The sequence below is a fragment of the Tupaia chinensis genome, unplaced genomic scaffold, assembly GCF_000334495.1.
Source record: "Tupaia chinensis unplaced genomic scaffold, TupChi_1.0 Scaffold000063_1, whole genome shotgun sequence".
In the NCBI taxonomy this organism is placed as follows: Eukaryota; Metazoa; Chordata; class Mammalia; order Scandentia; family Tupaiidae; genus Tupaia; species Tupaia belangeri.
This window is the reverse complement of record NW_006159521.1, coordinates 68,507-84,717: the sequence shown is the minus strand read 5'-3', so window position 1 is coordinate 84,717 and position 16,211 is coordinate 68,507. Positions and strand designations below refer to the sequence as shown.

Below are 16,211 nucleotides of genomic sequence, written 5' to 3'. Positions count from 1 at the left end.
GTGTGGCCATCCCCCCTGGGAAGTGATTTCTCTCTTTCTGTCTGTCTTTCTGGTGAGCTCACATCCCCATAGCAAAAAACCCTTAAAAAAAAAAAAAAAAGCCTCCTAAAGGCTTGGGTTAAACCCTTAGGATCTGTTCATGAGAACAGGTTTCTTGAGGATAAAGACATTCTCTTATAATCAAGCTCAATCAATCAAGCTTATAGCTCAAGATCTCTTTCCTCTAATGTCGTTTATTCCAGTAGGCTATCTAAGAAGTATGGATTGCTCCTTCTAACTAGAGATCATTTCCAATGTCCTTTACATTTTCATATCTAGTTCCTGCATTCCATCTTTACAATAATATCATGAGGCAGAAAGATGGGATAAATTGCAAAAATAACCATAAATTTCCCTCCCACCCTATCTGTGCACCCCTCCGCAATGTGATTTTTGCAGGTGAGATTCCACCAAGGTTACATATCCAAGCAATGGAATTTATTTCTCTACCTTTTGAATCTAGGGTTGACCAGGTGACTGGCTTTGGCCAATGGGTCATTATCATGCACATGGCAGAGATTTGAAAGGACTTGGCTTTTCTTATTTACTGCTGGGAACTTGTCCAAGCCAGCCTCTAGGGCAAGAGCGTCAGAGAAGAAGGCTCCAACCATGGCAGACATCCCAGTGGAAGCCCTAGGAATATAAGATCATCTAGCCCCTATTAAACCAGCCAACCTATAGAATCATAAGAAGCAATCAGTATTTGGGGGGCAGCAGGTGGCATAGTAGTTAATACACTGGTCTCCCATCTGGCAGACCACGGTTTGGGTCCCAGACCTGGTGGCTGGCTTTCTTTCTCTCTCTCTCTCTCTCTCTCTCTCTCGTGAACACATGTGCCCTATAGCAAATTTTAAAATAATAATAATAAAATTAAATAAATAATTCTTTTTTTAGCATTATTTTATTTAACTTTATTTATTTTAATTTGACCAGAGTGACAGAGAGAGAGTGAGAGAGAAGGAAAGTGCAAAAGCAAGCAGCCAGGTCCAGGATTCAAACTGCAGTTGGCCATGTGGGAGTCCAGCAACCTTAACCACCATGCCACCTGTCAGCCCCAAATAAATAAATCTTTAAAAAAGAGAAGTAGTTGGGACCAGCAGGTTGCGTGGTGGTTAAGGTGCTGGACACTCCCACATGGCCGACCACAGTTTGAGTCCCAGACCTGGTGGCTTGTCTTCTCACTTTCTCTGTCTGTGTCTCTCTCTGGTCAAATGAAAATAAATGAATGAATGAATAAATAAATAAATATTTTTTAAAAAAAGAGTAGTAGTCAGTATTGTTATTTGAAATCACTAAAATTTAAAGATTTATTACTCAGCAAAAACTACTGATGTACAAAGGCAAGCTCCTTCCTCAATGATGAGAAGCCTCTTCAGGTCAGAGACTATATCATTCAGTGGTTTTAAAATAGTAGGTCATAGGACCAGCAGGTGGTATGGTGGTTAAGATGCTGGAATTCCCATGTGGCCAACAGCAGTTCGAGTACCGGACCTGGAGGCTTATTTTATCACTCTTCTCTCTCTCTTTCTCTGGCAAAACTCATGTAAATAATAATAATTAATTAATTAATTAATTCTTAAAAAAAAAAAAGTAGGTCATAAACCAAAGCTAGTGTGTGACAGTTTTCTCTGGGTTATGACTGAAAAAGAAGAAAGAAAAAAAAAAGGACAATACAGTAGATATCTTTATACTGATGTAAGATTATCATGATCCTTTCTTTGTAAGAACTGTATTTTATTCTGAGGTGAGGACCACCCTCCTTTATTAGCATTAAAGTATCATTTTATAAAATAATTATACATGACCAGCCCTAGAGTGTTGTAGTTAAGTAGTGAGCATAAGGTGCCAGATCCTACATACCTGATCATGGGTGAAACCGTGGCCTGGTAGTTTGAAAAATACACCAAGCACGTGTGCATGCTTGGCCCAAATCCCAAGAGAATGGGATTCTATTTTATTAGAAGAAAAAGGACTGTGGTGTGACCATGCCCTCTTGGGGATGCTTTCTCTCTTTCTCTCTCTCTTTCTCTGTCTCTCTGGCAAATCCATGTGCCCAAACAAAAAAACACAATGATACATGGTAGGCTTATATCTAACATTCTTTCTTGGGCAAAATTAAAAGCTGGCAATCCTGGGCCTCAACATCCCACGTTTTAACGGAAACTTAGCAAGCCCATAATCAAAGTCAAGGACCCACTGCCTTACCCACTTTGACTAGGACACACAGCATCCAGCAAGTGCTTGATGCCCACAGGGTATGAATAAGAAAATTCAGCTCAATAGGTGATAAAAGCAAAACCCAGAGATTGTCTAGGAGTTAGGGGCCCAGTCTTGACCTAAATGCAAATCTGCTGACTCCCACTCCCAGGTGTTTTATGCTGTTTTATCATCCAAATAGATGACATCTCTTAAACACCAGAAGCAAATTCTACACAACTTAGGGAAGATTTTTGTCTTTAGCAAGAGCTTATAACATTGAATTTTCTTAAACTGAAATTGGTTAATTAAAGAACAGTACAGGGAAACCAACAGTTAGCGTAATAGCTATGTTGCTGACTCCCATGTAGTCGACCACGGTTGGAGTCCCAGATCCAGTGGCTTAAACTCATGCTGGGTGCATGTGCATGCGTGCCCAAGATCCTGAAAGGAGAATGAAAGAGAAGGGATTTTGGCATGGCCATCCCCCTCTGCGGGTGATTTCTCACTTTCCCTCTCTCTGTCTCTCTATGGCAAGGGCACATGCCCTGTAGCAAAACCTGGGGAGGAAAAAAAAAAGGAATAGTACAGATAAACCCCTGCAGCCACGCACAAGAAAGAGCCCCAGATTAGCAATCAAGTCCTACACTCTGGACCTTGTCATCTCAGCCTGCCCTGGGAGACCCCAGCCAGGCAAGACACATAGAACTATCTGACTTTGGCCAAAAATTGTGCTGGGGGATGACAAACATTCTATCATAGCCACCTCCCTTTGAGGTTATTATTAATATTCTCAATTGACAAATGGGAAAAGGAGACTCAATACTTGATGGAGGTGGGGGATTTGAACCCAGAGTCCAAGGTTTTTCAGTACTGCAGGGTAATGCCTTTCTGTTTCCTGACAACTGAACTGAATGAATGTTTCCTTAGGAATGAGTCCTCGGTATGTACCCTTAGGCATTGTTCTAGGTGTGAAAGTGCATTCAATTCTCAGAAATATACCATTATTATCTCCATTAGACAGATTAAGAAACTGAGGTACTAAAATGCACCCAGTGGGACCAGAAGTTAGCGTAATGGCTATGTCGCTGAACTCCCACGTAGTCGACCACGGTTCGAGTCCCAGACCCAGTGGCTTAAACTCACGCCGGGCGCGTGTGCATGCATGCCCAAGATTCCAAGAAGAGAATGGAGGAGAAAGGATTGCAGCGTGGCCATCCCCCCTGGGGGGTGATTTCTTGCTTTCTGTCTCTCTGCCTTTCTCTGTCTTTCTGGCAAGGGCACATGCCCTATAGCAAAACAAAACAAAAACAAACAAACAAACAAACAAACAAACAAACCTCTCCAATAAATAAATAAATAAAATAAAATGTACCCAGTAGCATGCCCAAGATACCACAACATAGCTAATCCGAGGCAGAATTCAGTTTTACACCTCCAGTGGGCAGGCAAGTCCTGGACCCAGCTTCAGACAAAGAATCAGAATCTCTAAGGGCAAGGTCCAAGAAGTAACTTTTTTTTTCTTTTTGCTATAGGGTACATGTGCTCCCCAGAAAGAAAGTGAAAAATCACCCTCTAAGGGGGGTGGCTATACTCAATCCCTCCTTCTCCAGTCTTTTCCCAGGATTGTGGGCATGCTCACACACATGCCTGGCAAGATTTACAAGTGTGGGGTCCAGGACGCAGTTGACCAGGTAGGATTCAGGGCCTGAAACTCCATGTTACCTGTTGGGTCCAAAGATTAACCAATTTCTTTTTAGGTTTTTGCCACAAGGAGTGTGTTCTCACAAGAGAAAGAGAGACAGAGACAGAGAGAAATCGCCCCGCCCAAGAGGATGGTCATGCCACATTCCCTTCTCCATTATCCTCTAGGGTTTCTGGCAACGCACACGCACATGCCCAGCATGATTTTCATGCCTTCCAAGTCCAGGATTCGAACCACGGTTGGCCATGCTGGAATCCAGCACCTTAACCACCCCAGGAGTTAACCTTTTGCCATAGTGCAGGCGCCACCACGCCCCCCAGGAGTTAACCTTTTTAACAAGATGCCCAGGTCATTCTGATGCACAGGAAGTCTGAGCCACCAGACTGGGTGTTATACCAAAGCCCTCTGGCCCTAGGAAACTGTCATCTCCAGACCAAGCTCTCACCTCCGCCTTCCCTGCACTGTGGATTGTCAGGACCTTTGAGGATAAAATCCAGCTCACCAGATCCCAGACCTGTTTGTCTTTGTTCCCGGAAGACTGGAGGAGTTCTTTCAGGTTGGGTAACCTGCTGGCATCGGCAAGCTAAAGTGAGAGAGAAACGTCCATTACCAAAGGTCCGGGACAACATGACGCTCAGGGGCCCTCTAGTGGCGCAGTGGCAATTTCCACTCCTTCCAGGTCCCAAGGAATTCCCCAAGAGGGAGGAATACCAGGGTCTGCAGCCCCCTTTCTAAGTAACACCAAACTCTAAAAGCACTGAGCTCTGCAAGGTGTTTTTTTGCTTGTTTGTTCATTTGTTTTAACTCGTTGGTACAAAACTCTGGCTGACGTGAGGAACATTATTGATGTGTCTGAGTAGGGGATGTCCCACTAGAGGGATAACTGGACGCATGGTATGAACACTGAAGGTAAAGGGTTCGCAAAGCCTTTTCCTTCCAGCATGAGGGTCAGTGAGCTCCCAGTTAACTTGCTCCTCTGGAGACCACATAAAAGGTGTGTGGCTGGCCTTCTCACCTAGAGGTTAAGGGAGTCAGATCCCACATCACCGACTGTTCAGTTCAAATCCCAGCCCCAGTGGCTTGAAAAACACACCTAGTGTGTGTACATAGGTGCCCAAAATCTCGAAAGGATGGAGAAATGGAGAAGAGATTGTGGCATGACCATGCCCCACTGGAAGGTGAGAGAGAGAGAGAGCACATGCCCTTAGGCAAATAAAAATAAAAGTGGGAGGCTGGTACGTGGCACAGAGATTGGGGCATTAGACTCCCACATGGTGGCTGAATGTGGTTCAACTCCAGGACCTGGTGGCTTAAAAATCACACCAACCACATGTGCACATGTGCCGAAAATGCCAAGAGACTGGAGGGGAAGGAACTGTGGTGTGGTCATCCTCTTGGCGGGGGTGGGGGATGAATTCTCACTTTCTCTCTCTCTTTCTGTTTCTCTTTGGTAAGTACACACGCCCTCTAGCCAAAAATATAAAATCAAAGTGGGTATGTAAATGCCCCATGACAGTTGGTGCCATGTCTATGCCTGTCTACTGCTTCACCACTCCAGGTCCCTACAACTCTCAGGTTGCTCACTGAGCATCTAGTCTGAGCCAGGCCCTGCGCTGAGGTGGGGGGATAAGAGAGACTTAAAAAGAGGGCTTCCTGGGGCCTGCAGGTGGTGTGGTGGTTAAGGTGCTAGACTCCCACATGGCGGACCACAGTTTGAGTCCCAGACCCAGTGGCTTGCTTTCTCACTCTCTCTTTCTCTCTGTCTCTCTCTCTCCAGTGAAATTAAATAATGATAAAATAAAATAAATAATTTTTAAAAAAGATAAAAAAGAGGGAACCAGCAGTTAGCGTAATGGCTATGTCGCTGGACTCCCACATTGTGGACCGCGGTTCGCGTCCTGGACCCGGTGGCTTAAAACTCACGCCGGGCGCGTGTGCGTGCGTGCCCAAGATCCCGCGAGGAGAATGGAGGAGAAGGGATTGCGGCATGATCATCCCCCCTGGGGGGTGATTTCTCGCTTTCTGTCTCTCTGTCTCTCTCTGTCTGTCTGGCGAGCGCATGCGCCCTATAGCAAAAACCTCTCCAAAAAAAGATAAAAAAGAGAGCTTCCTGGGGCATGGTGGTCGAGGGCACTGGACACCCACATGGCTGAATGCAGTTTGGGTCCTGGACCTGGTGGCTTGCTTTCTCACTTCACCCCACCCCCCACCCCCACCCCCTCTCTCATTCACTCTGTCCCTCTCTGGTCAAATTAAAATAAACAATAAATAACGTTAAAGAAAATAATTTTTTAAAGGGGGGGCTTCCAGTCAAATGAGGAGGCAGAAATAATTATAACTTAAAAGTATTTATCGTGGCCAGCCAGGGAGAATGGTGGTTAAGGCACTAGAACCCACATGGGCAACTCCATGGTTTAAGCCCCGGTCCTGGCTTGAGAAACACACCAGGGGAGTAAGCATGTGTGCCCAAAATCCCAAGTGGAGAATGGAGGAGAGGAAATGAGACATGGCCAATGCCTTACTTTCCCTCTCACTCTGTCTCTAGCAAGTGCACATGCCCTTTAGCAATAATTAATTGAAACAAAATGAAATAAAGGTATTCATTATGGGGCTGGCTCTTTGGCACAGCAATAATGCGTTGTTCAAGAGAAGCCAGATCCTTCGTGGCTACCACAGTTTGAATCCCTGACCTGGTCAGCCTGAAACAGCCAGGCATGTGCGAGTGCCGAAGATCCTACAGGCTGGAAGAAGGGTAACACAGGGCGAGCAGACCCCTATAGCATGCTCATCTCCCTTCCTCCTCTCTCATGTGTACGTGCAAGTCCTATCATGAGTAAATAAAAATAAACAGGGCCAGCAGGTGGCATGGTGGTTAAGGGCCCTGGACTCCCATATGGCCAACTGCGGTTCGAGTCCTGGACCTGGTGGCTTTCTCTCCCTCCTCTCTCTCTCTCCCTGTTTCTCTCTGTTCAAATTAAAAATAAATAAATAAAGTTAAATAAAATAATTAAAAAATAAATAAACAACATTTATTAAAGAAAAAAGTATTCAATGTCATAACAAAGATGGTTACTACCAAGGGGACAGGTGGGACTTTTGTTGGGAAGTGGCTGGAAACAGGGCAGAGGGGCAGGAACAACTTTGCAGAAGAGTTGCTGTGGGACCTGGGTTTGCCAACCAGAGGTGTGCAGAGTGTGCTCAGCGAAGTGGACAGAGGTGTTGTCACCATGCAGCAGCTGGGACCTAAACCTGGCCTCTTACACCCCCACTAGCTGTGCGACCCTGGATGAGCTGTCTGACCGCCTGTGTCTCCATTTCCCAAATAACAGAAATAGGATAATATTAGCCACTTCACAGGATCCCAGCAAAGGTTGCTCAGGTTAACTAAGTGCTCAAAGTGATAGGAAGGTATGGAGTGATCTGATGTTAGTGTGACCGCTGCAATAACTGCCATCCTTAACTGCAGGTGGCTGTGTCAGGAGGGGGATCACCATGACAAAGAAGAGTGGAAGGTAACTTGAGATCAGCCTCAAGAACTCTGGACTTTCATAGATAACATGGAGCCACTGAGGGTACCTGCAGACACATTCCAAATGGTGCACTCTCAGGAAGCAGCTATGCCAACCTCCTGCCTATACCCAGCCAGATGCTCAGCGCCCAGCAGCCTGTAGCTCACCTCAGCCTCCCCTTCCTGCTTCTCTATTCCTCTTTCTTCTCCACGTTTGTTATTCAAAAGCCAGGGCTGAGCCATCTTGTCCCTTTCCCTCTCTGGTCAAATTTAAATAGATCGATCGATAGATAGATAGATAGATAAATGTTAAATAAAATAATTTTTTATAAAAGGGACCAGCGGATGGCATAATGGTTATATCACTGGACTCCTACATAATCAACAATGGTTTGAGTCCCAGACCCAGCAGTTTAAAACTCACACCAGGCACATGTGTGTGAAGGCCCAAGATCCCGTGAGGACAATGAAGGAGAAGGGACTGAGGCGTGGCCATCCCCCTGAGGGGCAATTTCTTGCTTTCTGTCTCTCGGTGAGCGCATGCCCTATAGCAAATCTCTCTTTAAAAAAAAAAAGAGCCTGCCCAGTTAAATATGAACTTCAGATAAATAACAGCACTTTCTCTAGCAGAAATACAGTCTATACAGCACTTGGGTATATTTATTCTAAACAATTTTTTCTTGTTCTTATTAAATTCAAATTTAACTAGGTGGTTTATTTATTGATTTGCTAAATTTAGCAAGCTTCCCCTTAATAAGGCCCTTGGGAATCTGGTCTGGCCTCTGCCTAACAGCATCTCCTGCCACCAGCTCCCAGCCATCCCTAGCCCCTACCACTATGGCTCAAGTGACCTATGTCTCCTCTCTGCCTCCGCAGCTTCCAAGCATGCTATACCACTCGGTCTCCACAGCCAGCCTAAAGTCACCTCCCCTGTGAACCTGACCCCCTGCGACCTCTGAGCTCAAAGGCTGTGTTCTACACCCAACGATTACGGCAGAGTCCCAGTTACGCAAGCCCCCGGAGTCCCCTCAAATCTGGCTGAGACAAACACTCCCTCAGACTCAGCCACATTTGATTATCCCGGAGCCCCAGAAGCAGCCAGCCTAGAACCTGGCATGGCACTCAGAACGGGTCAGTGAGCCCGTTCCACACACCACGCACGGGCTAAGCGCCGGGCACGCATCGTCTTGTTTTACTTTACCAACAACCTATTTTTGTTTGTGAAGAGATTTTTGCTGTAGGGCACGTGCACTCACTAGAGACAGAGAGAGCTGGCAAGAAAGTAAGAAATCACTCCCCAGGGAGGATGATGGCCACACCACAGTTCCTTCTCCTCCACTCTCCTCTGGGACATTGGGAATGCACACACATGTACCCTGTATGAGTTTCAAGCTGCCGGGTCTGAAACTCCAACCTCAGGCAGCCACGTGGGAGACCAGCACCTTAACCACTATGCCACCTGCTGGCCTCCAACCTATTTTTTTTAATGCTGCTATTGGGCTCATGTGCTCCCCAGACAGAGCAAGAGAAAGTGAGAAATTACCCCCCAGGGAAGACAGCACCTCAATCCTCTTGGCATTTTGGGCACACATATACACACGCCTGGTGTGCTTTTCTTTTTTTAATAAGTAGTTATTCAGGACCAGCAGATGGCTTAGCAGTTAGGTCACTGGACTCCCACATGACTGACTGCAGTTCAAGTCCAAGACCTGATGGCTTCAAAATCAGACTGGGCACGTATGTGTGCATGCCCAAGATCCTGGGAGGAGAAGGGAGCACCATCCCACTGGGAGGGAGGGATTTCTCACTTTCTCTCTCACTATCTCTGTCTCTCTCTCTCTCTGGCAAGCACATGCACCCTGAGGCAAAAACCTCTTTAAAAAAAAAAAAGAATTATTCAATATTATTTATATTTTATTATTATTATTTTTAGATTTGCTGGGGCCAGCAGGTGACATGGTGGTTGGGGGCACTGGACTCCCACATGGCCAACTGCAGATTGAGTCCCAGACCTGGCAGCTTGCTTTCTCACTTCCCCTGTATCTCTCGTTCTGTCCCTCCCTGGTCAAATTAAAATAAATAAATAAAGTTAAATGAAATAATAATTATTTAAAAAAATACAATGTCTTTATGTTTTCATCCTGCAATCTCACTTCTGAGAAACTCTTTTAATCATTTCGAATTCATATCTGCATAAGGTTATTCGTTAAAACAATCCTTGTGATACCAAAGATGGGCAATAGTCATTACTAGAGGATCTATCAAATAAATTATTTCATATCCGTGCAATGAAATACTATGCATAATTATTAAAAAAAAAAAAAAAATTTGCTACAGGGCACATATGCTCACTAGAGGGGAGTGGTGGCAAACTAAGAAAGCAAGTCACCGGGTCTGGGACTCAAACCACAGTTGGCTGTGTCGGAGTCCACCACACACTGGCTGACCCCAGCCTGGCATGTTTTTCAAGCGAATGGTCCAGGACTAAAGCCGCACAGTCAGCCACGTGGGATCCAGCACCCTAACCTCCACGCCACCTGCTGGCCCATGTCAACCATCTGTTTTAAGCTGAGGAAACAAGGTTGGAGACACTAAGCACCTCACCTAGAGTCCTATGGCTTGCTGTGCCAGGGTGGGGTATGAAGCAGGGTGACCTGAAGCCAGCATCCATAGTCCTCATTGTGATGCTCTCTACCAAATGAATGGAGAAGCTCAGTGACGGACTGAGTATCTTAGCCCAAAGGTGTGATTCCGGCAGAACTTAAAGAGCTACTGATCAGTTATATTATTGGACAGCCGCCTCCCCCCGCAACACACACACACATAATAGCACAAGCAGGAGGCCGGCAGATGGCGTGTTGGTTAAGGGCCCTGGACTCCCACATGGCTGACTGCAGTTCAAGTCCTAGACCTGGCGGCTTGCTTTCTCACTCTCCCTCTCTCCCTCTCTCTCTGTCTGTCTCTGGTCAAATTGAATAATAATTAATAAAACTAAATAAATAATTCTAAAAATTAAAAGAAAAAAATAACAGTGCAAACAAGGCTGTGCCTAAGCCCTGTCATAGGTGGGGAGGAAGACACATATAGTGTCCCGCGCGAAGTGGGGCAAGAGACAGAAATCGCCATGCCAACGATTTCTGAGCCACAGTCACAACAGTGGAAGGCGTATACCACTGACTGGATGGAGGAGAGAAGGAGGGAGGAAGGTGGGCATCTGCGGGCACTGTGGGGGGCATAGGGGAAGGTTTACAGACCAGGTGGGACGGCAGTGGGTGTGGAGCAGCAGGAAGGATTGGAGAGGCATCGCAGAGGCCCTGGAAGTAAGAAAGAGCATGGCAGACAGGCAGGGAAGTGAGCAGCACCTGTCTCACAAGGTGGGTCCCAGACACAAGCACCCCAGGGTCAGAGAGGTGGAAAAAAGAGTAAGGAGGAGTCTGGGGAAGAGTGGTCAGGACTGCGTGGAACTGGAGACCCCAGATTATAAAGGGCCTGGCCACCAACCCCAGCTCCAGCAGGTTTCTGGTCGTGGGCAGCCTCCACCAAAGCTGCCAGGACTTGTACTTTTTTTCTTTTAAAAAGAAATCAGCAGACCAGTCAGTGGTATGGTGGTTAAGGCACCGGACTCCCATATGGCCAGCCACGGTTCAAGTCCTAGACCTGGCAGCTTACTTTTTCAGGTTCTCTCTCTCTCTCTTTCTGTATCATTCTCTGGTGAATTAAAAAAATAACAATAAATAAGGAACCAGCAAATGGCATAACAGTTATGTCACTGGACATGTAGTCAACCGTGGTTTGAGTCTAGGACCTGGCGGCCTAAAATTCATGCCCAGTGCATGTTGTGTGCGTGCCTAAGATCCCAAGAGGAAAATGGAGGAGAAGGGATTGCGGAGTGGCCATCCACCCTGGGGGGTGATTTCTCACTTTCTGGTTTTCTTTGGAGATGTTTTTGCTGATAGAGCACGTGCACTTGCCAGAAAGACAGAGAGACAGAGAGACAGGGAGACAGAAAGTGAGAAATCACCCCTCAGGGGAAATGGCCACGCCACAATCCCTTCTCCTCTATTCTCCTCTCGGGATCTTCGGCACGCATGCACACACTCCTGGTGTAAGTTTAAGTCACCGGGTCCGGGACTCGAACTGTGGTCGACTACATGGGAGTTCAGTGACATAGCCATTACACCACCTGCTGGTCCCTGATTTCTCACTTTCTGTCTCTCTCTGTCTGTCTCTCCAGTGAGCACACACACCCTATAGCAAAAATCTCTTTAAAAATAAAATAATAATAATAATAAATCAAATTAAGTAAATAATTCTTAAAAAGAAAGAAAGCTGGAAGGGGCAGCAAGTGACGTGGCGACTAAGGCACTGGACTCCCACATGACCAACTGCGGGTCAAGTCCTGTACCTGGCAGCTTGCTTTCTCACTTCTCTTTCTCTCTCTGTCCCTCTCTCATGAATTAAAAAAATAATGGTCATAAATAAAATTTGATAATAATAACAAAAAAGAAATACAGCTAGAGAGGTGACTGGGGAACCCAGGAGAGACCCAAACAGTGGCCAGAGGTGAAAGGGGATTGAAAAGGGACATCTCTCAGCAGAGGTGGTTTGGGCCACTATGGCAGGGGACCCGCAGGGATGAGCAGGGAACAGAGATGACCAATGAGCTAGAAAGAGGCAGCTCAACCTCTCGGCTCTGAGCAGGAGGTGACAGGCAGTCCAGGGGAAGGATGGCACTCACAGTCACCCAGCTCAAAAGCCACTGGGAAGGAGGCCCAGAAACCTGGGGTTCAGACGTGTCACAGTTGAGCCCTATCACCAGGAAAAGTTTCAGGAGCTCAGGTTCAGATGCTAGGCAACTTTGTCCTAGAAGGGTAGGCAGCAGTTAAATTAAAAAAAAAGTCTGAAAAAAAATACTAGCCAGAGGTCATAGTCACTAGATGTGGCTGGAGGTGCTGTGGAGGAAGTGAACCAAGGCCACCAGCCTCAGGAACAGAGTGACTCAGGTAGCGGTGGAGTGGACAGTGAAGCCTAACTACACGAAGCTGCCAGCGCTGACTCTGGCCTGGGGCTGTCCTGAACTGCTTCTCCGTGGAGCTCAGTCATCCCCCTAACTGGACACCAGTGTTGGAGGGCCCCTTCTCACCCGTCACCATCAGCTAACCCAGGAGAGGTGCCAGTGTCGTACCATCCTTTTCTAAGCTCCGTCAGAGGTGGGGAGGAAGGCACATGAAACGTCCAATGAGGAGTGGGGCAAGACACAGCCACGTCGACAAGAGTTCTGGAACACAGCTCACAACCGTGGAAGGCATTTCCCAACGACTGGGCGGAGGAGGGGAAGTGTTCAGAAAGAAGCTGGGCATTGGTGGGTGTTGGGGGAGAGGGCAGAGGGAATGTTCGTGGAGCAGGAAGGACAGGAGTGGGTGTGGAGGGCACACTCCATAGGCCAAGATTCTCTAGCCACAACCCCACCGACAATCACACTCGCTGTATCTACGTCTGCATCCTCATCTTTTTTTTTTTTTTCGGAGAGGTTTTTGCTATAGGGCACATGCACTTGCCAGAAAGACAGAGACAGAGAGACAGAGTGTGAGAAATCACCCCCCGGGGGTATGGCCACACCGCAATCCCTTCTTCTCCATCAGGATCTTGGGCACGCATGCACCCACTGCCGGCATGAGTTTATGCCACCAGGTCCAGGACTCAAACCACGGTTGACTACATGGGAGTCCAGCAACAAAGCCATTATGCTAACTGCTGGTCCCTGCATCCACATCTTTTTATTTTTTTAAAAGAATTATTTATTTGGGGCTGGCAGGTGGCATGGTAGTTAGGGTGGCTGAATTCTCACATAGATGACTGAGGTTCAAGTCCCCAAACGTGGTAACTTGCTTTCTCACTTTTCCTCTCCCTCTCTGTCTCACTCTGGTCAACTTTTAAAAAATAATAATAATAAAATAAAATAAGAACAATGAATAAAATTTTAAATAAAAATTTTGTGTTTAATTTTTTTTTTTAATTTATTTTTGAGAGAGATTTTTGCTATAGGGCACAGGAGTTCGCCAGAGAGACAGAAAGAAATCACTCCCGGGGGATGGCCATGCCACAGTCCCTTCTCCTCCATTCTCCTCCTGGGATGGTGGGCATGCACGTGCACACACCCCATGTGAGTTTTAAGTGGTTGGGTCCAGGACTCGAACTGTAGTCAACTATGTGGGAGTCCAGCGATGTAACCATTATGTTATCTGCTGATCCCTACCTTTTTTTTTTAATTTGCTGCAAGGCTCATGTGCTCACCAGAGAGAGGGGTAGAGAGAGGGAGAGAGACAAACAGACAGAGAGTTAGAGAGAAGGAAGCCACCAGGTCCAGGATAACTAGTCAGCCATGTGGGAGTCTAGCACCTTAACCACCACGTCACCTGCTGGCCCCATCAACATCTTTTTAGGGCTGTATACTTGTCCCTCTAATCTTCATACGCTATCTTTGAGAGCAACAAGGAAGGAAAAAGGTAATTTGAAAAGCAGAATTACCAGGACCAACAAATGGTGTACAATGGACTCCCACATAGTCGACTGTGGTTTGAATCCCGGACCTGGTGGCTTAAAACTCACACTGGGCACACGTATGTGCATGTCCAAAACCCTGAGAAGAGAATGGAGGAGAAGAGACTGTGGCATGGCCATCCCCTCTGGGGGGTGATTTCTCGCTTTGTGTTTCTCTCTCTTTCTGTCTCTCTAGTGAGCACAAGCAAAAGAAAGAGAGAGAGAAAGAGAAACAGAATTACCTTGAGATAACAAGTATGGACCTATTATAAATGGACACTTTTATTAGACTGGACTAAATCTAATTGCTGTCATTTCTTCACTGCCCAACAGGTTGGTGCTCATGAAAATGATCAAATCAGCTACTAGAAAAATAAAGAAGCTACATATTCTCCCCAAACAAACAACCTCAATGCCCAGGCTGCCCCTCAGACTAATCAAATCAGGCTCTTAATAATGGGGCCCAGATATCAATATATTTTTAAAGCTTCCTGTGATTTCAATGAGAGTCAAGGTTGAGAGCCTTGTAAAGAATGATCTTTCCCACAGAATGTCAATATTCAATTTCCACTCTGGAAATAAGCAGTAAAGCCTACCTTGGAAAGGTCTATTAGTCTTGCAAACAGCAATTTCACCTCTGAGAACTTATCTCAATAAAATGAGAGACATAATGATTATTGTTGAAGAATCTTTATCATAGCAGTATTCATAAAAGCACATTTTACAAACTGTAAAGGGGTTGCCAGCAGATGGTGTAGTGGTTAAGGCACTGGACTTCCACATGGCCCACAGTGGTTCAAGTCCCAGACCTGGAGGTTTGGAAATCATGCCAAACATACCTGGGCATATGCCCAAAATCCCAGGAGGAGAATAGAGAAGGGATTGCACATGGCCATCCCCCTGGGAGGTGATTTCTCACGTTTCCTCTCACTGTCTATCTCTCTCTGGCAAGCACACATACCCTATGATTAAAAAAAAAAAAAAAATGTCAACGAAGCCAGAGGAAGGACCCCTAACTGCTAGAGGTCAGAGCCATACAATAAGGTGAGGTTTCAGCTGCTTCTTAAAAGATGAGAAGGAGACAAAGATGGGGATGGCATCGGGACCAGGACAGAGGGGAGCTTACATATGTTTTAACCCAGACTTTGGAGAATCTGCTTGTCTAGGCAGTGTAGTTCAGAGACCAGAAAAAAGAAGAGAAAAACTAGGGAGACCCTTACTCCTCCAGGACCTGACTAGAGCAGTTTGGCCCCCAGTGCTGTGGATGGGGACAGGGTCTGCTAGATGTAGTGTTTTTCAGACTTCACTGTTGGGTTGTTAGAAAGTCATGACGTATTTTCTCCATGGTTTTCTGTGAAAAAATAAATTGTGACTTATCCAACAATCCAACATATGCACAAATCGACCAAGGATCTTATTAAAATAGAGATCCCAGGGCCAGTAGGTGATGTGGTGGTTAAGGCACTGGATTCCCACATGGCCAATCATGGTTTGAGTCCTGGACCAAGTGGCTTGGAACACACCAGGCTCGCGTGCATGCGTGCCCAAAATCCCAGAGGAGAACAGAGGAAAAGGCGTTGTGGTGTGGCTATCTCTCTCGCTGTCTCTCCAGTGAGCGCACACACACTGTGGCAAAAACCTGTTTTAAAAAAAGCAGATTCTGACTGGGAATATCTGGGGCAGGGCCTGAGAGTCCTAATAAACTCCCAGGTGTTGCTGCTGCTGGTGTTCAACCACACTTTGAGTTAACACGAAGGAGCCATTCCCACCCAGCTTCCACCCTGAAAGGGTCTACAGGCTGACAGACAACCAGAACATGGTGTTTCCTATGGGAAAAAGAAAGCTAAAAACTTTCCGGCCATGACACCAATGACAAGATTCTATAAGTGACAACCTGAAATTTGGGGGCTAAGCATGAGGATGATGGGAAGTCCCAGGAATGCTATGGATTCTCTGACCTGATGAAGTCTTCTCCATCCCAAAGAACAAGGTCAGACTCCCTCTGTCTGGGCTTCAGCACACCCAGTTCGATTCCTCACACTTCAGCCAGGTACTTCCCAGGCCCGGGCAGTGCTGGGAATACAAAGGGCTCTCAGAAAACCCGAAGACCAGGGCCAGCACAGAAATTGTTCTTAGGACAAGGTACCTACAGATGATTTGAGACTTTCAGGCCAGTGGCAAGATGAGGCCAGGCCCTGCTTAAAGCCAAGAGCCTGGTTCAGC

At 46.4% G+C, this 16,211-nt stretch overlaps 1 protein-coding gene across 1 annotated transcript in view; it reads right to left on the bottom strand.

Annotated features, from left to right (window-relative positions):
- PARP16 (poly(ADP-ribose) polymerase family member 16) overlaps positions 1-16,211 on the bottom strand; it is a 33,915-nt gene that overhangs the window by 10,806 nt on the left and 6,898 nt on the right. The window contains 1 exon segment of the mRNA XM_006141718.3: positions 4,386-4,523. Coding sequence (XP_006141780.1) covers positions 4,386-4,523 — 138 coding nt within the window.